The sequence below is a fragment of the Vigna umbellata genome, chromosome 3, assembly GCF_029865625.1.
Source record: "Vigna umbellata cultivar VRB3 chromosome 3, Vumbellata_1.0, whole genome shotgun sequence".
Taxonomy (NCBI): Eukaryota; Viridiplantae; Streptophyta; class Magnoliopsida; order Fabales; family Fabaceae; genus Vigna; species Vigna umbellata.
In genome coordinates this window covers 5,685,452-5,709,563 of record NC_142167.1, presented here as the reverse complement: position 1 = coordinate 5,709,563, position 24,112 = coordinate 5,685,452, and the positions used below count along the sequence as shown (strand labels likewise).

Here is a 24,112-nt window from a genome sequence, read left to right as displayed (position 1 = left end):
TAGAAACAGAACAACACTCATCTTTCCACTTTGAAACTCAGCGGCAAGACTCCTTAATAGCAAGGCTCACCTACGACAGCATAGGTCACCCACGGTATCAAAGTTCACGCATAATGGTCACAGGTTTGTTTCTCTTCTTTGATTCCTTTTCCAAGCTTCTTCTTCCTATTACAAGACTTTATGACTCCTTCTCCAAGCTATAGGCACCAAGCAAGAAAGATTGTCCAAGGGGAAGCAAATGAGTTTGAACCAAAAAAGAAGAAATATATAGAATTTTAAATGGTGAAAACACAAGACATTAAGGAAAAACAACACTACACAACACGGAAATACAAGGGAAACAAGATACTCAACTCTTGAAGACCAAGATGATTAAATTTCTTGACACCCAATGATGGCTCCTCCTCCAAGCTATAGGCGTCAGGCAAGTAGGAAGGTCTAAGGTGGGTACAAAGGATATATAAAAAAGGTGTGCTATAGTTCAATGATGGTAGTGTTTAAGTGCAATCAATAGAGATTAGGCTAACTCTCAAGGACGAGTGGCTAAAGGAAACCTAGATATATACCAAGAAATTTGGTAGCATTCACTTACTAATCTCAAAAGGTAGTTTTTACAATGTGAGAAGGCCTCTACTTATATACCAAGAAATCCTAGATATGTCTCACAAAAAGGAGAGTAAAACCCTAATTTACTCTAGCTTGGGGGCCAAGAAAAAGTCATGTGTTAAAGGTGACTTGCCAAGTGGCAAGAGCATCATGCACCAAAGGTGCAAAAGACCATTACGCTTTCACACTTAGAGAGAAAGCTAGGCACATATGTAGGGTTGACTCATTTAGTTCACAACCCTAGACCCAAAACACTACATTATTATCCCAAGGCCCAAAGAAAACCGTATACCATTGGTCCATAATACAAGGCCCAAAAGAAACATACTTTATTAATTACAATAATCATTGGTCCAAGAGAATAAGAACTTTGGTCCACTTATCTTAAATGAAACTCACTCTTCTTATATGTGCTTGGTCATATCTCTAATGGTTGGTCCCTTGGTTAGGGGGTTTGTCATCATCCCCTCCTTCTTAAAAATTATTTGTCCTTAAATCTTCATGATTCTTCATGACAACATTCCTCTTGCTTTTGGTTATGTTTGGTCTTCTTCCTCCCAGATCAAAGACCTTTCTACGATAAACATAAGACAAGATAATTGTTGGATGAAAAATTATCCAAAGCATGTAGCTCTTAATGACCATAGACCTTTTATCAAGTGAATAATAATGGTACTTGTTTTTAGGAGCATTTTCTTTTAATTCCTTGTTTACCTTGTGTTGAATCCATGTAATTTTGGAGTGACTTCCTTTTACAACACATGGTTTATTATGGTCTTGACTTTATTCTTTATTCTTCCTTAGAGGATGAATGAAAAAGGACCTGGCTCTTTACATAAGCTTTTTGCCCTTAAAATGATGGCTCTCTTGTTAGGACAATCATTTGACTTGTGTTTTCTACTTTACACTTAGAACATTTGATTTCACTTATGTGTGTAAAAGTGTCTTTTGTTTTATTTTTATCTTTTTCTTCATCTATTTTATTCCTAATTTGCACTTGATCCTCTACCACTTGAGAGAGGTTAGAGGGTGAAACACAAACTTTCTATCAATGTAGTGAATGTTATCTCATTGATAAGACCAATTGTGCATGGTTTTCTTGTCAAATTGTCAACAACCTTCCCAACAAGATATGATACTTCCATAGGTACTATGTCACAAAAACCACATTATCCTCATATTTTCCTATAGAGAACTTGATTGTCACTTGTTGATTAATTATCATATGTGAGGATGAAGATATGACTCCTAGTGTTATGTGTGAGCTTGATGTGCAAGAAAGGAAAACATAATTTAATTAAGATAATGGAAAAGTGGAGAAAAAAACCACAATGATGCTATTTTTTCTTTTCAAAATCATCAAAATAGAACAAATTTTTAAAAAGTTATGAAAGTCAACTAGTCGTGTCAATGTAGCATGACTTCACTGTGAAGAAGTCATGCCAATGTGATATGACTTTAGTTTAAAGCATTGTTAAAGTTAAAGTCGTGTCAAATTAACAAGACTTTAGTTCAATGTATTTTAAATTGAAGTTGTACTCAATTGACAAGAATTTAGTTCAATTTTGGTAGAAGTGATGTGAAGTTGCCACGATTTCAGCTTTAAAAATAATTTAAACTAAATTTATGTCATCTTAACATGATTTCTTTACAATAAAACCATGTTTTCTTGACATAACTTATCACTTTTGTAACTTTTTTAAAATTTATTCCATTTCGATAATTAAAAAAGAATTACACTAAAATGGTGCTTTGTCAAAAAGTAGGTGCATCTTCTGATCATATTAATGAAGAGTATTTTAAATAGGACAGGTGTGTAAATATAAAACTAAGGAAATGGGAGAGTATGTACATAAACGTGGGTTCTGCCCTAGATTTTAAAAAATAAATTTCTCTTTCAGGCCGAACATTTTGGTCTAGAATTTTTTTTTCTCCTTCACCTTTTACTTTTTCCTCTTTTATTTTCTTTTATTTTGCTTTTTATTCTTTTCTTCATCATATATAGGTTAAACCCCTTCAGAAGTCCTTATTTATGTGAGTTTTTCCCAGTTATGTCACCGTATTATTGGATTCTCCAATTTAATCCTAAAAAATGAAAAATTGAGTCAATAGGGCCTCTACAGTTAAATTGACTTAACGAGGTTAAGTTTTTGATGCGTTGGGACGTTCACGTGCCTAGTTTTTTAAATGTGGCATTCATAGAGCTTTATACGTGGAATATATAATTAAAAAAAATTCTGAACATTGAAACCCAAATTCGGGTTCATCATCTTCAACCGTAACGATTGATGCTCATGTTCATCACGAAATTTGGTTTTCATGAAACCCAAAAAGTTTGTAAAATATGAAATTAAGCACCACCAAATTAGGGTTTATTAAAATCAAATTAGGTTCGAGATTGGAGTGGAGTCCAATCTAACGGCAGGCGCTGGCAATGACCTCCTATATCAGGGTTTCGGCATGGCGGTAGCGGGTGAAGCCCGGTTTGGCCAGTGTGCTTGAAGTTATCGATCCCCAAACCATCTTCCAATCTTATTTCCAATCCAACAACCCTAAATTCAGCGAACACAGAGGCACACTCCACTTGTTCCTAACGCAAAGGTGTATTAGGATCTAAGCTCTACATAAACGACGTTCTAAGAGACGAAGAGATCCGTTCCGTTCTAGGGTGGGTGGAGACTGAAAAGGACAAGGAAACCTTCGATTTGGTTTGCAAGCGATGACTTCGGTTCTAGAGCACCGAAAGGAAGAAGCTCGCAGCACGTATCAGTCCCCACATGCTCCGAAAAATGGCTGATAGGTTCACACACTTAGTCGAGCTGGACCTTGCTCAATCCGTTTCTCATTCCTTTTATCCCGGCGTCATTGATTCTGACCTCACCGTCATCGCCAATGGCTTCACTTACTTAAAGATCCTCAATTTGTACAATTACAAATGTTCCTTTTTTTTCTCTCTCTCTTCTTCCTCATTTTTCTCTAATTTGTCTTTCAAATCTTGATTTTCTCTATGCTGGTTTACTAGACTGTTGATTGTTTTTCTATATGTTTATGCTAAGTTAACTTCCATGGATGGTTGACTAAAAACAAAGATTTGACATCACTTTTAAAGGGTGTCCTTTATTTAGTCTGTTATTTTTTCTAATATGGAGGGTTCAAGTTTTATTATTAACAAGGCATTATTGTTGTGTAATGTGCAGGAATGACAGATGCTGAAATGAAAGCTATTGGTGAATTTAGGGTTTGGGTGATGGACAAGGAAGATGATTTATGACCCTTTTTTTTAATTTTTTAATCAAATGTTTTTCACGTCAAACTTAAGAAAATTGGTCACGTATACAGCTCTGTGCCACGTTTCAAAAACTGGTTAGCTCATATAAACTTAACCTCGTTAAGCCAATTTAACGGTAGAGACCCTATTGATTCAATTTTTCATTTTTAAGGACTAAATTGGGGAATCCAATAATACCAGGATCTAACTCGGAAAAACCCACATAAATAAGGACTTCTGAAGGGGTTTAATATATATATATATATATATATATATATATATATATATATATACACACATGTTGAAGAGAAGTTTCCTATTTTATTTTTTTAATTCAACTTGTTAATTAATTTTTAGTTATAAATAAAAAGAGTTAATTAATTTTTAGTTATAAATAAAAAGAGTTGATTAATTTTTTAATTTTGTTTCAAAAACATTTATCACATCCTTCTTCATTTACCACTTTTAGAATTAATCAAACACATTTTTTATGATTTGTTTTCAAAAATAAGATTTATTAATCAGAAAAAATTGGGTATTGACAATAGTATTTATTAAATTTGTGCTATTAAAAATTATAGACATTTTCTTCGTGCACTTTTATTATAACATACTGCAATTTTATACTAAGGAAAATATCATTGTACCTTCGTTTTTTACTGTTACTCTCTGAAAACAAGATGATAAAAATCCCTTTAAAAAAAAAGCTTAAAACTAAAGTTTATTCTAAAAGGTAACATTTATATTTCGGAAAGCTTATTTCATAAATTTTATTTTGAAAGGTATCATTAGTTCTGAATTATTTTTTTCTAGAAAACTTGTTTCAAAAATATAAGGTGTTTTGAAAATGTTTTTCTAGAATTTTTATTTTAGAAATATTATCTAAAAATCATGTTTTGAAAATTTCAGAAAATTTATTGGAAAACTTCTAGAATTAGGAATGATAAAACATTATCTTGAAAAGTGCAAGGTGTAGTTAAAATTTATGGGGTGCATTAAGAAATAACCAAATTATGTTGAGAGTATAAAAGGCTACCCACCCAAGCCCAAAATAAATTCTGATTTGACGTACATTTTTTATTTTTATTGTTTATAATTTCCAAATATACCAATTTTATGTCAAATATCTATCAGTTTGAAAATACTAAAAACAAGATTATTTACTAATCTAATAACAAAACAAATAAGACTTGAGAAAACATTTTTTTTCATGATAAAAAATATTTTCTTTTCTTTTATACCGATCTTGTACATGATTATTCCAATAAGACTTCCACTAACTTATATAGGTAACAATAATTACTATTTTTTTTATTCTTTCTCCAAACAATATACAAAGTATTTGATGTGTTACATTTAATAGCATATATTTACATAAAGTTCTTAAATTTTTAATGATTTTTCAAGTAATTTAAAACAATATAGTCTTTAGGAAACCCTAGAAGACAAAGAACTAAGAAATTACATTTAGATGTAAACAATGGTTTGTTTTAAAACAGAAATGTCATATCTTACAATATACAAATGTTTTTTGGGGTGATTTTGATTCTGTATAAATATTAAGAAAAATACTATGAGACACTGTTAAAAGGTGGTGAGATAATTTATACTTCATCTCACATGGTTAATCAACATGACATTATTTAATCTTAATCATCTATTGCCTAATTATGTTTAAAGAAATAAACTATTCATCAAATTTATATACAACATAACATCTTATATATACTATTGTATTGCAATAAATTATTGTGTGATTGAAGGTCGTTTACATGGTTAGAATATATAGATTCCGGACATATATAATTAAGTACATAATGCACTATGATTTACTTATTGTTGTACCTATTATATTTTATTAGTCGAGAGTGAATTTCTTTTATTATGATGAAAAAAAATTGAATGATCAACTTTTTTCAACTTTCATTTCAGTATCTACATTTCACCTGATCATTACACATATGTCATCACTTTTATTTTGCTATTAGTATATATATATATATATATATATATATATATATATATATATATATATATATATATATATAATGATCCAAACATTAAAACAGCCCTTATGCATGTTATAATGATTTCTACGAATGTTTGTGATGATTATGTAGTCATGCTTTTGATAAAAGAAATTAATTTAAGCACATAAAACTGCAAGTTGAAATGAGAAAAAGAAAGTGATCGATTATATTATAACCAAAATTTGAGTAGTCTTTACAAGAGATAAAGATGAAAGAAAATTATATGGTTATTACCTGCACTGTTGTTTGTGAAAGAATTTATCAGAGAGAAGTTTTGTTAGGAGATTTTTCAGCCTTCTTGAAGCTGGACCAGGGTTAAGCACACCATAATTCTCAGTTCTCAAAATGTTTACTCACATGAATATTTTGAGTGAAAACACAAGTCAAAATACTTAAGCAAATTTCTGCGAAATAAATGCATTTTAACTTTTGAGTGATATCTTTTGTGCATAGAAAATTGATTTAAATATGATTTGTGATAATTGGACTTATCGAGTTTGTGAAATTAAAATGTCTTAAAAACTGAATTTTAGTTGTATAAATTATTTTTGGATGTTATGATGTTTATTGATGCAATTGAAGCTAAATTTGGTTAATCGAAAGTGTTAAAATAAATTGGTCCAAGCTTCAAAATAAGGCTAAATTAACAAATTCTGGAAAAATCTTTTCTAGCTTTTACTTATATACACCATTTATAAAATATTGGGCCATAAAATTAACTTTTACTATTATGCCTCTTATTTCCCTATTCTCACCCCTTTCCACTCATAAAATTAGATTAATCAGATCATGTCATGTGACAATCCTCATCTTAATCATCTGTCTAACCACATTTTGCCTGATAGCAGTATCCTAACATACAAAAACAAACCAACCAGATGCTTTCAAATCATCATCTTCAACCTCTCACCAACCAGAAGCCCTAATCATTGTGAGCCTTCATGCCATCACCCATTCACGATGGCAACCACCTAAATTGCACTGTTCATCTTCTTGCAACACCACTATTCAAACACTTCTCAACCACAAAAGCAAACAGAATGTGAGCATCTACTCGAGTCTTGTTAGAGCAGCAACAAAAAAAAGAAACCCTAAATTGCGCAACCTTCATCATTTTCAACACCACTGGCCGTGCCACCACCATTGAAAACCAAATCCACTATCATCTCATCAAAACACAACCACTACAAACCAGTTGGTTACGTGAAAAAATATGTATTATTTTGGGTATTACTTGAGGTAATACCACTTAATGACTTTCATGAGTATATGGTTTCACTTCACCAATTGGAATGTTTGATGTGGGTGAGTAATATGACTTTTGTATATTATCATGTATATGATTGTGATTAGCTCACTCTTTTATAAAGCATGAACTATGAATGTGTAGTGTAGTATCAACAACAAACAATAATAACCAACAACAAACAAGTTCAATCAAACAACAACAAACAAGTTCAATCAAACAACAAACAAGTTCAACCAAACAACAACATCAAACAAGTTCAACAAAAAAAAAACAACAAACAAGTTCAACAAATAAGTTCTTCAAAACGAAAACGAAAACGAAAACTAACCTTCAAAAGGTGGGTTCGTCAGAATAAAGTTTCGTCACCAGTGAGAGAGAAAACAAAATACACATACGAAGGACAAGAGTACGAAAATAATCGGTTAAAACAATCAAAAATCATACATAAAGTAATTAATTAACGTGCACTTGTATCAAATGAAAGAAAGATTACATGTGATGCTCGTCAAACTTTGTTCAAGAAAAGTTTGAGAAGAGAAGAGGGTATCGCGCGCTAAGATAAAGTGAATGAATTTTCAATCTCCCGCTCAAATTTTTATTGAATTCACTAACCTTTTTACGTTGAATTTAAAAGTCATTCAACGTTTTATATCTTTTACGTCGAATTACAATTCTAAATGACGTTTAATAATTGAATTTATTTACAAAAATGCCACCGCTCATTTTTAACGTTGGCTATTCAGTGGTTGAACGTTGAACGCATGACGTTATACGCTGTTTTTGTACTAGTGTCCTTGTTGCTGATGCATTCTAATGTAACGGTAACGGGTGTGGATGTGCTTACTTCGATCATGGAAGACTGGGTTTTTTGCTTGCTATTATCGACTTGTTGTCCAAGAAAATCTTTATTGGCTCCACTTGTGGCAAGCTTAACTCCTTCAATAGATTTTGTAGACAAATAGCATGGCAAACACATGAAGTTGCAGCTACATACTCTGCTTCACATGTAGAAAGAGTAACAATAGGCTGCTTCTTGGACATCCAAGTAAAGGTTGTGTCTCCCATGTAGAACACAAATCCACTTGGGCTCTTTCGATCATCCATATCTCCACTCCAATCTCTATGACTATATCCAACAAGCTTGTAATCGTTAGAAATGGAGTATTATAAGCCAAAACTTGTCGTACCTTTTATATATCGAAGAATCCTCTTCGCAAACTTGAAGTGAGTAGTTGTTGGAGCTTCCATGTAGCGACTCACGACTCCAACAACATAGAGAATGTCTGGTCTTGTACAAGTTAAATAAGGCAAACTTCCAACAAGACTTTTATAGAGGGTTGGATCCACTTTTTCTCCCTCTTCATCACTTAACTTAATGTCGCATTCCATAGGAGTACCAATTGAATTAGCATCATCCATCTTGAACTTTTTGAGGAGGTCTTTCGCCACCAATCTTGCCTTGTATCTTTGAACTTCTCCTTTGGAGTCCTTCTTTGCTTTGTAGACCCACTTGACACCAATTGCTTTTACTCTTTTGGAAGCGAGACTAACTCCCAAGTATCATTCTTCTTTATTCCCTCGATCTCTTCATCCATTGCATTTCTCCAACTCTTCTTTTCAATTGCTTCATGGAAGTTCATGGGCTCAGAGTCTGTAAATAGACAAAATAAGGTAACATTGTCTATTTTTTCAGTTACCTCATATATTTCTTGGAGACTTCAAAAACGTGGTGTTCTTTCACTTGAGCTTTCATCATCTTGAAGGGTTGTATTTGGTGAAGTGGGTGGAGTAGCAAATGCCTCTTCTGGTTGTTGTTGTTGTTCCATGTCATCTTCTTAACGCACGGAAAGAAGGTATGGTCCTCACAGTTTGTCGACCAATCTCATTCTCCTTCTTCATCAAACACTACATTCCGACTAATGATTATTTTCCTTGTATAAGGATTGTAGAGTTTATACCCTTTGGAGTTGGCGTCTAAACCAATGAAGATGTATTTTCACTTTTTTCGTCAAGCTTACTTTGTTTCTCATCTGGTACATGCACATGAGCTATGCTTCCAAAGACTCTAAGATGAGAAATACACGGCTTTCTTCCGTTCCATGCTTCTTGTGGTGTTTATCCATTAACGCTTCTTGTTGGAGAGCGGTTGGTTAGATAGACATCACATGCAACAACTTCAGTCCAAAATTTCTTTGGAATTCTCTTGTTTTTAAGCATGTTCCTTGTCATCTCCACGACTGTTTTATTCTTCCTTTCAACCACTCCATTTTGTTGGGGGATCTTGACACTGCCAATTGTCGTCTTATTTCATTTTCTTCACAATACTTCTGAAATTCTTGATGTGAACTCTTCTCCACAGTTGGATCTCAAAGCTTTGATTAAAAAGACCACTTTCCTTCACAACACGGGTTTTAAATTTCTTGAAGTTCTCAAATACAAGAAATATACCATGCTTTTACGTGTGTTCTCTCTGTTTTCCAAACAAAAATGCTAGAAATTGAGGATGTCTTTTTATTTTTTTGACTCGTGTTTTCTCTATTTTCCAAACAAAATGCTAGAAATTGAGGACAGGTATTTTGACTTTGATATTGCAGTGACCTTAAATTGTCTGCTCTTATCCAAACATTTCAACTTTTTTTGAGTACAAGGACATGTGTATCATAAATGGTTGTTCATAACAGAATATACAAATTTAGACTATAACACCATACTCAAAAATTGTGTTTTATATAAAAACCGAAAAGACTAACAGTAGCAAACACACATCCCGCTCCAAGGGGCGGCTTCACCGAAAGAAAGGGGATTTTGTGATACCTGCATCTATTATTTATAACATTATTTGTCTGTTGTTTTATTTCTTAATTATAAATTTGTCAAATTATTTTTAATTTATTTTCAGTGTTCAAATATTTGTGTAATAACACACGTCAAACAACTCTCTTTTGTTCACTTTATTTTCTGTGCAAATCTTTTAAAAGAAATGAAAGCAGTAATTTTGCGATAAAAAATAGTAGTTGGAAATAAAAACAAGTATACGAGTCCCTAAACTTTTTTAAGAGACTGAATTAGGAATACCAGAATCTCTGCCGTGTGTCAAAATATCTAACCCAATGGATCTACTGTTCTCCAGAATATAAGTAGACATAAGCAAAAGAATAAGCAACTACAGAGTTCTTCAAAATATATACCAAAGTCAGCCCCAATGGAATCTATAACTAAAAGATGGTTGACAATACCCAGACGTGAACATAAGCTCTCTCCCACTTAAGACCAGCATTAGGAGTTGCCAATTCTGTTTCTTACCTTTACCAGCTTTTGGCTCACTTTAGCATGTTTAGCACTCAAATACTACTAAGTCAAAAAGCGTAGAAAGAAACTAAGACAAATCCATAAGGACTAATGCAGTGGCTTAAAACAAACACAAACATTATAAACAAATTTATTTTGGAGCAGGTGCAGTAACTATCAAACTTATCAGCCACGCTATAATGGACCAAATGCTCCAACAAACGACGAAAAGGACAAAAAATCCAGCCAAAATAGTAAGGAGAGGAGGACCCTGAGAAGTATTGCTAGTTTCATTTACATCTGATCCTTCTTTGGGTGATTTCCCATCTACAGAGTTAGGGTTTGTTGCGAACACAGTCAACAGCCTCTGATTCACTTTCAATCTCCTAAAAACTTTGCACCTGAATACAATCCAAACCAGAAGATATATACAGTTTCAGTCTGATGATATATTACTACAGAAATAAGATAAAACATTTGTGAGTAAAAAGGATACAATTATTACAACAATGTAGATAACACACACCTGTTGTAATTCAAGTAATATGATAGAATGGAAGAGGGGAGAGTTGTTTCATTTTAGGTAAAAATTTCACATAATTTAATTTTTTTTTTTTAAATACGAGGAACAGAAAGCACAACTAACAAGTAAACTTCCAAACATTATTTGTTCTTTTCTATAAATACTTTTATCATTTTCTGTTTTTAGAAATCCAAATTAACCCTCTCCTCTCTCCCCTCCCAAACTAACATACCCAACCATGCGCATCTAAGGTTTCTGTTAGAAGACTTACATACAGCTTAACTTTTTCAGATTTATCTTCTGACAACTCGTGCACGGGTTTGGAAGAGCTTATGACAATTTTTGGCTTACTTTAATAAACTCTCTGGATAGTTTCTGTAAATAACTTATAACTAGTATGAAAACAGTTTAGCCCAACTTCTTTTTCCACCATAAATATGTGCCTGTTCAATAACTTCAAAAGCCTCAGGTGCTTGATAAACAGGAGGATAGTGAGAAATCGTTTTATTAAAAAATAAGAAAAGGATTAAGATAAGAACCATTAAACAAAGCAAAGTCCAAGATTGTACAATTTGTCCTATAAAAATTGAAGAATGAAGAATCCAAGCCTCCACTTATTTATTTAGTGACAACCCCATATTTTTTCATTGCCAAACAACAGAATTTTAAAGAAAACTTTGATGCAATTGCATATTTTCTTTTGGTATGGTTCTCCAATCAAAATTGAAGTTTCGTCTAGTTAAGTTGCATATATTAACGGTTTGCATTAAAGATAAATGTAGATTATCGATGTAAAACTTTAATTTTAATTGAAAAATAACACTATGTTCAGACAAAGGTTTTAGGTCTGCTCTTATTCATTTACTGACAGCCCACAAAAATTTAGAGACAAAACATATATGTAATCCCTAAAGTGGCTTTTGATAACGTTCTCTTATCAAAGTCAGAGTTCTATCTCAGTAACTTCATAACAATGTTTGCTTAATAATGATCAATGTAGAACATCGAAATAAAACTCCAATTCTCACCAACGAACAACACTAAACAAAAATAAGAAAGAACTCGCAGGATTTTATCACAACTATTCAAACCAACAACTCTGTTAGTTCAGCACACTGCAAAACCAAAAACTGGCTTCCACCGCCATATAGATGTCGAAATTAATAAAAAAAAAAACAGTATAAAGCGGAGAGCAATTTAAAACACAAACCGAGCAAATGCAAATAAAAATGTACAGAAAAGAACTACAGAACTAAGATGTAAAAATTAAGGATGAAGAGATAAAAAATTGAATGAAAAAGGTGAAACAGTGTGAACCTGAAGGTAGAAGAGGAGAGAGAGAATTTGAGAGGTGGAGCAATGGAGAGAAATTGAGGTGGCGAAGGAAACCCTAGTCTGAGCTGAGCCTGTGGTAGTGCTGCGTGTGAGATTCTCAGCGCCATATCACTCTCTCACTCTCACAAACACTCACACTCTACACAAAACAAACAAGGACCATCAAATTTTTAAATAAATATCTACACATTTATTTTCTGGTTTAAAATTTTTATGAGTTACTCATATTTATCAGTGTCATTCAAGAAGGAGAATTGAAAGATATTATTTTTACAAGAATTGTCAAGCATCTTTAATTATCAATGTATCCCTTAACTTCTATAAGAATTTAAGTTGAAGGCAATAAGTATTTTTTTTATAAAGAAATTGATTTTTTATTTTTTTAACTTAAACTTATCTCTTATAATAGAAATTTTTTGGTATAAATTTTTAGACTATAATTTTTTTTCTAAGGTAATTATATTTTCTATTAAAAAATACATTTATAAAATAGAAAGATATAGTAAAATTATTATTTTATAAAAAATTGAGTATAGATGTTAAAAATCGTATATACAAGAATTTTATTTTCGATGGAGAGAGATTGTGAGATGAAAAGGTAAATGACTTTTTTTTTAGTTTTTGTATTCGCGCCGTTATTTTATTATAGCAAAGGTAAGATTATTTTATATGGTATTATATAAATTCTATCTATCTATATAATAGTATAGTTATGACTATTTAATTATAATTTTATCCATTTAATCTTTATCATATGAGAAAATTGGTTATAACATACAACATGATAAATTTATTGTTTTGAGATTGTAATAATTTTTTCAAAACAATTTTTTTATCACATATCTAAAAGTCTGAATAGTAATAATTTCACCCTAAGTTAAAAAAAAGTACAAACACACAAATATATATATACACGTCTATTAAAGAAAAATTTTAAAAATAAAATACCTATTATTTTACATATGAGTTTAATACTTTTATAATAAGTTAAAACATTGACAACCACTAATACAAAGATAAACTATCAAAAGACTTTATAAGAGATATATTCTTAATACTCATTATTCCTCATTTGTGACCTCAAAATCACACTTCATGCAAGTGTCTCATTTCATGTACACACACATATCACTATGCACTGAATTAAAACAATAATCATTTAAACGCATAATCAAACACTTTTTCTCATAAAACATATGTATACACAACAAATACAATCAAATAAGGTAAGTAAAAATCGTTTGCATGGAACCAGCAAATAATATTTCTACTTCAGTGAAAAATAATTTCTAAGCGAGGATATCAAATGAAACACTTAATAGAATGACTCAAACATACATTTGTTTAAACATATTTATCTTTGTTGAAGTGAAGTGTTAGATGATATTGTCACTTATTAGTGATTGAAGTCTTTAGTATTAACGCATTGAAACTTAAACATAATTATTTAGACTTCTCATTTCAAAACTAAGTTAATTTATACATCTCGAGACTCGATAGAGTTCGAATTTTGGCAGATAAAGAGAGACCCTGTATTTTCTAATAGACTGAAAGGTCTAGATTTGACTTGATCATGGGAAACATCGGACACACACACAACTGATATTGCTTATAATTTTACATACTAAGAACATTAAAGACACATGTAAAGGATACTCTTCATTATTTGCAGTAGAGAACGTTATTTGCAGAAGAGAACGTTAGGTGAAAGTACAACTATTGTCCTTCAATATTTTTCATGTTATTAAGGAATTTCATATGCAAATGGGTCTCATGTTCTTCAGTTTCCTTCTAAAGAGTTTTACTCTTACATGTAATTCCTAAACTTTGAACCGAAGAGGTACTTTAATCTTACACACAAAATCGAGTCATGCTACAAGGATCTTTATAAGAAAGGTTCCATTTTGATGTTACCAACTGTTGTAGAAGCTGACAATAAAGAATAAAGATCACAAACAAAATATTTCCTGAGGTGTGTAGATCACTGTCTTTAAGGACTTTAAGGACTTATCTGTGGTATATTGCGCAAGCCCCCAGGATATAACAAAAAATTCTCAGAATTTCTGAGGATCTCAGAACTAGCAAGGATCTCTTAAAAAGAGAATAAATAAACCTAGAATATTTTTAAGAAAAGAGAGAGAATGAAACTAAGAGAAAAGAGAAAGAGAGAAGAATGATTCTGATCATATCTTCTGAATGAAAGAAAAGCTCTATTTATAGAGCCTATGATGGAACTAACCCTCCTTAGCTTGAGGAGTACTTCACGTAAAAAGTGGCACCAAACCTTAAAATTAAAGCACAAAAGCAACGTTGCACACCAAAAGTGACTTGGCTGAGAGCATATAGTAAAATATCTCTAAGACAACTCAACTTCCTCTGCAAGTGATGACACATATCTTTGCAATATTTTATTAATAAATAATAACACTAACTAGAGCTTAACTAAAATAACTTCCTTTGACTTAAATTTATCGAGAATTACTTAATTTGGGTGAGAATACCTCCAACCATTCTCGTATTCAATATTATAAAATAAATATTTATGATAAAAAATAGTAAGCTAATAATCTAGTTAGTTAATAAAAAAATTGTCTCTAGTACATATGAAAACAAACAATTACTAATAAAACGAAGAACATCATATACTATACGCATAGAACCATCGCTGCAATACTTTAATAAATGAAATTAGGATCCTTAGTCTTATGATAATTTATGGTAATGTAAAAAAGAACAAAAACATAGAATTGATAAAATCTACATAAATAATGCTAAGTCAAATCTTAAGATATTTTATTTTCAATTTTACAGACCATATGCTCATCGTTTGAGTTCGCAACAGTGTCATAATCGGTAGCATTTATTTATTTAAATTCAACTTCTTTAAAATGGATACAGATTAAATATATATTGTGTAAAAGAAACATTTAGTTCATAATTAAACAAAATTAATCGTCGATAGAGACATTTTAAAACACTCTTCAAACTAAATCAACGTCATCATCATAATTTGCATAGTTCCAATCTCATAATTCCTATACAATACATCTAATGAGTCTATAATTACATGCATCAATGAGTACAAAATTCATAAGAAAATGCATCCCGCTAATTTGAGAATACAAAACTCGCATTTGACAATACATTTTACGAATATCAGCCGATAAAAGCATTGAAGAGTATTGAAAGAATAAAGTGCTGTCTTTTTTTATTTTTTCATCGAGAAAGTTACATTCATCCATAGGGAAGGATCAAAGTATATAAGTGCTGTCGATCCTTTGTCGAAAGCGTCATTCCAATTTGGAAAGAATACAAGGACACTAAATATGCCTTTATTCTTATATATGCTCCTTCATACCTAATAATTAGTTCATTCAAAAATGTGGAAACAACTTTTGAGGGTGAAAATCCACCCTAAAACCTAAATACAAAAATCTTCTAAAATAGAAACGATGGAGGAGGGCAATGAATATTGCTCATTACAAATCATACCAAACTTTTTAACTCAACAACACATCTAACGCAGTGTGTTTTAGTCATTATTAACAGAGAAACGGCGCTTTAAATTTCAGGATGATTTGGCACACAATTGCTCGAGCTTCTCCAGTGTGACACTCTTTGGCCTTTCAAGTGGCATTCCAAGAGCCCGATCCCATATCAACTGAAATCCATCAAAAGAGAAACGCTAACTCAATGTAACAAAAAGAGAAATATTAACAAGGAAACAATGGGGGACGACAGACCTGAGGACCAACTCCAAAGCTCCTCGATACCCCAAATAGAACAGTATAATAGCTGTCCACAACAATTTCACAAGTCATTAGATTCAGTTTTCACCCTAAATTAATTGAAAAAAGAAAACTATTTCAAGTCGAACAGGCGAGAAGTAACACTATACTTTTCCTCAGTTAGACCATAGTAGTTCAGTAGCACTCCACTGTGAGCATCAACATTTGGCCATGGATTTTTAACCTACACGAAAAAGTTCAACCATATCAGCAATAAATTCCCACTAATAGTAAAGAGTGTAATGAGTACATTTATTATAGTTCAGCCTGTATCGAATTAAATGTGGGACACTGCATGAAAACAACATGTGGCAAAATATAAAGCAAACAGATCCAACTTAGAATGTAAAGGATCAGATAAAAATAGTGACTGTCTACCATGGAAAAAGTCAATACTTGCATCATAATGAAACTATTCAAAGAGTGAACGAAGTTGCCAATAAATAATTCCATAAAAGGTATATTGAAAAATGAAAACATAAACATTACCTTGCCTAACTTAGTAAGAATAGGCGGCACAACCTCTTTTATTTTAGACACCTGAAAGAGTCACAGTCGCGTTAGATCATAAAGAAATTAAATCACAAGAAAAGAGAGTTGGTTGTGTAGCAAGAAAACACTCCAAAGCAAACACAATCTGGAATTAGGAAATAAGTGATTACCAACTGGAAAAGTGGATCATTAGGCAAATGCTTCAAAGCAAACTCCCTCTGGCACGTGTATCTTGGATCTGTCTGGCGCAGAACCCCATGCCCATATCCAGGCACAACCTGTAGATTCAAAAGTAAAAAGCCAAAGCCTATATTACCTTAGAAGTAGATGGTGGTATTCTCTCTAAATCATTTGGTGCAAAGATATACATATTATCACATACAAAAAACATACATTAATAAAGCATAATATGTTTATTACATATATCATTTCCTTATTTTGAAGGTCTACTAAAACCTCGATTAAATTTTCTAGTAGAAACTTCCCGTTAGGGAAGGCTTGTATTGTAAAAGAAAAAGTGTGGCTGGGTGTATGCATGTGCAAATACATAAAAGGGAACTGAAGAACCATAATGGCCTTCAGCCAACATATGATTTTCCTCAGGAGGAAAACATTTTGAACACAAAACATTGGACACAGTGGCATGCTTTTTTCAATCGATTTTCTTTTCATTTTTTGAAGTGTAATTCGTATCCTCAGCTCTTCCATAACAATTTTCATTACTTCAAACTTTATACAAAAATAAAAATTGAGCAAAACGCAAGTAAAAAATAAATCACAATTTAGCATCCAGATTCCTATCAGTTATGACATTACCTGGCCTTTACTCAATGTTTTATTAATGTAGTCAGCCAACTGCTCTGTACTTATGTTGGGAGTTCCAAACTCTGCAACTATTGACCTGATCCATCGGAGAACTTCCTGTAGCATCATAACAGAAGTGAACAAAATCAAACATATACATATAAACTGACTAAAGTAAACAGAACACAATATAATAGTAAAGCAGAAGTGTTACTAAAAATGGTAAAAATGTAGGTATGAGTAAAATTTAAAACCACATACGATTTCTGAACAGAAGTGACTAAAGTAAACAGAACACAATATAATAGTAAAGCAGAAGTGTTACTAAAAATGGTAAAAATGTAAGTATGAGTAAAATTTAAAACCACATACGATTTCTGAACAGAAAGATGAACTAAAGAAAAGTTTATATCAGATAAACAGAAAACTGATAAAAATGGAAAACCAAATAACAAAATTACCTGATTGGCCAAACCATGCAAGGGACCGGCTAAACCATTCAAAGCAGCCGCAAATGCAAGGTAAGGATCTGATAGAGGACTAGCGACCTGAGGGGTAAACATAGTACAGTATATTAAAAAAAACAATAAATATAAGAAAAACACAGGCCTTTACCACAGCCCAAGTGATTCATATTAAAAATACATGTTATTAGTATTTAATAAAGAAAAAATAGTACAGGATAGAAAGAGCTTGATTAAAGGAAGTAACTTACTAGGTGAGCTGTGTGCGAACTAACATTTCCACCTTCATGATCACTGTAAACAAAATTTTGGTAAAAAAAAAATTAAACATTAGAAACTGCAATTGCCTGTAATTAGAAGAGAACTATACAACTTCTCACTATCAATGTACGTGTCATCATTAGCAAAATAACTGGGGTTGCTGTAATTGCAGGAGCCATATACAACTGATCATGATCATAAAACGGTCATCATTAGCAATGGAATGCAAACCTGTGGATGGAAATATAAAGCCTCATGAACTCCAGCATTTCTGGATCATCAAACCCTAACATATGAGCATAGTTTGCACCATAATCCAAAGAATCATCCAACGGTATGATTTTTCCATCCTTGTATTTCCTTTAAAATAACAAGTTAATTCAATAGTCAGATGCTAGTAGAAATCTGTCAATTTTGATCAAGTCATCACACAATATATGATATTATGATATCTCTCATTGTTCTTCTTTTGTGTGTGTGTGTATCATATAACACATCCCATAGAATATCAAATGTGTAATTTTGATTAGGATGGATATGCTTTACATACCGTCGATAAATATAAGCAGCAATGGCTGGCAATCGTGCAATTAAATTCAAGGTGTCCTCATAAGTTGGTTCCCAATACCTAAATCCAAGCAGTAAAACAGCTAGAGTAACATATAATGTTGGAAATAAAACAAACACCATTTAGAATTTTACCTTGCCTTAGCTATCCCACTCTCATAAGCTTTCTGAAACTCACTTTGCACCTGAAAAACGTAATGAATTGATTGTGAATCAATTGTTTCTATTTACAAGAAAAGGTGAAGAGAAACGATTATCATAGAAAAGAGGTTAGGAGCTTCTTAAACTTGTAAAGTGTGAGAATAGTAGGTGGAAAATCCTCTGATCTGTCCAGCTTAGAAATGAACAGATAGAGCCCACACTGTGACTAAAGAGGAATGATCTGAGGAAAACCCATAATGACCCAGATACATGCAATCTGGATTGATGAAACAAGATATTGATTGTCTGATTATTAATAGTTTATTGAACGTAGTTATAGACTCTGACATGTTAAAGGTGGGCAAACCACTTCCAAACAAAGGAATACGGGTTCCATTCAACTTAGATGTAAATTACTTCCAGAGTAGGATAAATGGATAAGAACATAGTGTTATAGTATCCAGGTACAACATGGAATTTGCCTTCCACCTATAGTTACTTCATGTCTTAAATCTCAAATCTTGAGATACCTCAAGAGTATCCTCCGTCCATCTTCCAAAGCCTGGCTGCTTCTTGATTCAGATTTCCCACCATCCAGAAATCCTTCTCACTAAGTGTAGACATCATTCCAGCACATTGAACATACACAGCTGTTACTGCTTTATTATAGCGGTTTAGAATTTAAGTTCAAATGTAAATAGATCCCCAAGCACCACAACCCTTATTGACAAGGATGTTATCAATTAATTTCATCTTCTTTCATATTAAAAAGAAAGAGTCTAAATCTCAACAAAGATATTGAGAACAGTTTTAAATTAAAATCCTTTCAAAGATTGCTATCTGATTGATGGAAAAAGTTTTTGGCATTACTCTTCACATATGTTTGGTATATTAAATAATAATCTCAACAAAGGAAATAGCTTTATACACAGTTTTGGAGCTTATGATAAGTTTATTTTTTTAGTTAACTTTTGTTTTCCCATTGTATTTCACAACAGCCTTGCCAAGGATATTGTTGGGAGGGTTGGAGATGGTGATATGAGGGTCGACAACAAGAGAACAATGGAGCTCCTAGGGATCATGATTTGATTATATTCCAAAGACATATACCACAACCCAATATTTTATGATACTCGTCAATTACTTTATCCTTTGCAAAACAAACAACACCAAGCACCAGTATTACTCAAGATTATATCGTCTTAGATGAGGTTTTACAAAGTAAATTTATTTCTAACTCAATCTTATAAAATTGACCCACAAGTCAAGATTTGCACTCACATACTATAATTTAGTCATATCTCTCTAATCGATGAGAGATCTCCAACACTCCCCCTCACACTAATGAATGGATATCTCAAGCGTGAAACTAGATATTCGTAGGTGGTTTGATAGCGACCTAATAAAGGGTGACACAACTCTAACAAACCTTATTATGATAAGCTCTAATACCATCTTAGAAAGTGGATTTAGGTCTAATTTAACCAACAAAATTGGTTTGAAAAAAGAGATTTGTACTCACTTATATACTATAATTTGGTCATATCTATACTTGATATGAAATCTCCAACAACAGAGATAAGAACACAAGAAGCAAGCAACCACATATGGTTCATTGAAGATTATAGCAGCTCAAATTGAACCTTGCATAAGCACATGTTAGACATGCTAATCAAGAATTTCCAGTCAAATATAGCTTACAGTTATCAAATGATTTCCCTCCCATTTTCAGCTTTTTATGAGCAAAACTTTGATCCATTGTCATCCTAATGAAACTTTTTACAAAATTCTTTGCTCAGTCTTGATATTATTAAAGTATTAGCAAATTAATCAGATTGATAAACCAATTGAATTATAGAAGAAAAGTTATAGCTCAAAAGAACAGAGAGAAAACATAAATTAAAAGATCATGAAAGAATCTTTTGCTTGACCTGAAGTGCCATGACACCAGTTGTGAATTGAGTCATTGGATGAGCAGACACAGGTAACGCATCAATTGCCTTATAAGCATAATCTGCAATAAAAACTAATAATAAGTCCAAGAATAAACACAGACTCAAGTACAGAAGAAACAAGCCAGCAAATTTTATGTTAAAATCTTCTAGACACATCTAGAGTGACATTTGAACAAGAGCAAAAGCAAAGGGTGAATGTTCTCAACCCAGACAAAATGCAACAAAGCATGTCCATATATTTTACGCAACAAGCAGTTACAGATGTACAATTCGTCAAAAGAGAACCGAACATACAAAACAAAGACAATTGAGATGCAAGCCATAAGGTTCCTTTGCCACCACATTTCTGAACAACACACAAGCTACCTAGAGAGAATTTAAGTTATAATCATATATATAATCCTGAACATATTATCATGCCCTATTAATGTTGTGTCAATTCACTTAATTGAGACAAACCATTATACCGAAATGATGAGTAACACGTAGCTTCAAGGTAATTATAACCAAGTTATGACAGCAAATGAAACTGAACCTGGGATAGTTGCACGACTTCGCAATTCCTGGGATAGTGAGTCAACTTGCTCTTTGTTTGGTATCTGTGACAAAGTGTATGAGTCAAATATTATACAACATAATCTTAACTGAGAGCAGATATTAAAACACCTTGGTACAAGGATTGCGCTACATTATGTCACAAATAAACAAAGTTCAAAATAATTAATTTGATTTGATTTTCTAAAAGGATTCCATACCTTTCCTGTCAATAGAAGCCACAGTACAGCCTCGGGCAAAGGCTCCCCACCAGGAAAAGCACCTGGAAGCTTTTTCTGGCATTCAGGAATGGACATTCCCCTAAAGCGAATTCCCTGTAAGACATAACAGGCTGCTCTCAGAGAACCCTTTGGTAAACACTAAACATTAACAAAAAAATGCTACAATAAAGATTTTACAGATTGATCAAATTAGTCCAAAGCAAGAGCTAAGCACTTTAATAATCCTCTGAAGTGTGAAGACTGAGTTAATTTAGATATTTACCTCATCTGGGTCAACAGCTGACCCAAGCCACACTAAAGCTGTCATTCCTCTCATTCCGCCCAGTACCTTTAAATTGTGACAAACGGGTGCTCAAAAAATAAGTTAATCACAAGCTTATTGAGAGGAGAAAGAATGGCTTTCAATGCCAATAGTAACTTTAAAATATATATATATATATATATATATATATATATATATATATATATATATATATATATATCTCTGCAAAAGGATAATATAATTACCATATCAACAGTTATCTTTCCCAACTCAACACTTCCATGATCTTTCTTTAGCTTCTTAACCCGTTCCTGCAACCAGGTTTGTATGTATAGATTAAAACATAAGGTAGAGAGGTACAACATTCTTTTACAATTAATTAACTAGTGTTTTGCATGCTACAAGCTAACATGAAGAAACAATGAAACAAAGGAAACAGGTTATGAAATCCATCGTAACTTGGAATTACAAAACATGTAAGGCATTAGCCAAGAATCTCAGAGTTGTAATAGCACACGCACGGTTCAAATCACTGCAACTATATTGTGCATTGAAAGTTGAGCACAAACAAAAATTTAATTCACATTATCCCTCACCCACCAATATACTAACCAAAAATACAACATAGACACGACAAAACTATCAAACACTTCAATGAGATGCAGACACGATAAACCCCAAGAAATATGGATTACACGTTAATGCATCCAACGTAAAACAATACAGACATGACAAAACTATCACACATTTGAAGGCGGACCCGAAAATTAGCAAATAACCCAGAAAAATATGGATCACACATTAATGCATCCAACATAAAACAGTGCCACCACGGAAGCTTAAAATCGCAAACAAACCTGATACTCTGGAACGAGTTCTTTCAACTCAGAATAAAGATCCTGCAATAACCCACATAAAAGAAAAATAAAACTTAGTTTAAAATTTATAACCAACTTCACGCTATAATAAACAACAATTAGTCTGAGGTATCCTTCGTTCCCAAAGTCCAAAGAGAAACTATACTAGAATACCCAATTCCAAACCTCGCCACAATAACAGTATTAGCAACACCCTCCTAAGATAAAACACAGCATCTAACACTGTTCAAAGTAAACTTTTCACCAAACACCAACGAAACAGTGATAAGGATAGAGAAAAAAAGAAAATACAGTGTTACTGGAGCTCGGAGTTTGGAGCCATCTAACTGAATTCGCGAGATTAGATTGCTGACCCTGTCATTCCATTGCAAAAGTAAAAATCAGCAAGTCACATAAACAATAATCAAACACAAACAACGCCAAAAACAAAACAGTTAGTTACTGTTTTCCTCAGTTACCACGCGAGAGCGAAGCCGAGAAAGTGCAGAAACGCTTCTGAAGAACGCCATTTGCACTAGCACAACAACAACCTGTACCAGCTCTTCGGTGTTAGGAACGCATGAATTAAGCACTAAAAATTTTTCACAAAAATTCGGATGAAGAAAAAGCTACAAGGTGAGGGATCGTGAATCGGAACAATTGGCAACGTTGAATGATGAAAGAGAAAGGAAATGCAAACGAACTAGTTAGGGTTTGAATCGGAAGAAAAGCGTACCGGTAAATGGTCAAAGAGAAAGGGAAGAAAGATCGCGGATCCAGAAACTTTGCGAACAGAATTGGTCTTTATAAAGACATTTATGCAATGAAGCGTGGTTTCTTAATTTAATATAAAATAGTGCTGCGTGAAAATTGGTGTTTAGGCTCTTCCAATATTTTTGGTATCAGTCAATGATGGTCATGACGTAAAATTATAATTTAAAACCACCTTAAATATTTTAAGTTTTACAAATAGAAAAAAAAAAGACTCCAATAAATTATATGATTAGTCAGATTTTTCTATAACAACTAGTTTTAAATCGTGATTGATGTTTGTTTCTATTCCAACAATTTTTTTACTCAAAAGTTTTAGTGAATTATAACTTCATTCAATAGTTTAATCGTATTAAATTTTGTGTCTGATTTATAATTGACTAAATTGAATGGAAATTATAGTTGAGAAAAAGTATGAAAATGTCACTTCAATAGAATATAGTTTATTTTAATAATGTTAAAAATTTAAGTAAGAGTCTAAGTCCATTTTGAATAAAGATGAGAGAGTAAAATATTATAAAGGTAAAAGACTCGTTAATCTATTATCTTAAAGTTTTGGATAGAGAATGATGATAATTTTTTATATAATTAGGTCCAAATGTTATTAGTGTTTGTTTATGTAAAAACCCAGAAAATAGAGTATTAGACTAGATAAGTATATAAAAATAATGAGAT

At 32.3% G+C, this 24,112-nt stretch overlaps 2 protein-coding genes across 2 annotated transcripts; both read right to left on the bottom strand.

The window, feature by feature from the left end:
- Window positions 1-10,275: 10,275 nt before the first annotated feature.
- LOC148201481 (uncharacterized) lies at window positions 10,276-12,456 on the bottom strand. The gene is made up of 2 exons (XM_088108551.1): window positions 12,282-12,456; window positions 10,276-10,842 (listed from the first exon to the last, which is right to left on the bottom strand). Exons 1-2 carry the CDS (start codon window positions 12,404-12,406, stop codon window positions 10,593-10,595), a joined length of 375 nt encoding a protein of 124 aa, XP_087964677.1. The 5' UTR covers window positions 12,407-12,456; the 3' UTR covers window positions 10,276-10,592.
- Window positions 12,457-15,481: 3,025 nt separating this feature from the next.
- LOC148201480 (citrate synthase, mitochondrial-like) lies at window positions 15,482-23,535 on the bottom strand. The gene is made up of 20 exons (XM_088109354.1): window positions 23,403-23,535; window positions 23,146-23,217; window positions 22,979-23,041; window positions 22,667-22,708; window positions 22,055-22,120; window positions 21,810-21,875; window positions 21,527-21,640; window positions 21,307-21,370; window positions 20,748-20,830; window positions 18,811-18,860; window positions 18,659-18,736; window positions 18,340-18,468; window positions 18,099-18,141; window positions 17,845-17,931; window positions 17,396-17,500; window positions 16,750-16,857; window positions 16,577-16,627; window positions 16,198-16,271; window positions 16,043-16,094; window positions 15,482-15,960 (listed from the first exon to the last, which is right to left on the bottom strand). Exons 2-20 carry the CDS (start codon window positions 23,194-23,196, stop codon window positions 15,868-15,870), a joined length of 1,419 nt encoding a protein of 472 aa, XP_087965480.1. The 5' UTR covers window positions 23,197-23,217; window positions 23,403-23,535; the 3' UTR covers window positions 15,482-15,867.
- Window positions 23,536-24,112: the final 577 nt, after the last annotated feature.

Coding starts and splice junctions, on each gene's coding strand:
- LOC148201480 (XM_088109354.1), bottom strand. CDS start 23,196: ATGGCGTTCTTCAGAAGCGTTTCTGCACTTTCTCGGCTTCGCTCTCGC. Junction 22,709..22,978: donor CTCCGAGCTCCAGTAACACT/GTATTTTCTTTT, acceptor GGGTTATTGCAG/GATCTTTATTCTGAGTTGAA. Junction 21,876..22,054: donor GAAAGATAACTGTTGATATG/GTAATTATATTA, acceptor CACAATTTAAAG/GTACTGGGCGGAATGAGAGG.
- LOC148201481 (XM_088108551.1), bottom strand. CDS start 12,406: ATGGCGCTGAGAATCTCACACGCAGCACTACCACAGGCTCAGCTCAGA. Junction 10,843..12,281: donor CTCTCCTCTTCTACCTTCAG/GTTCACACTGTT, acceptor GATTGTATTCAG/GTGCAAAGTTTTTAGGAGAT.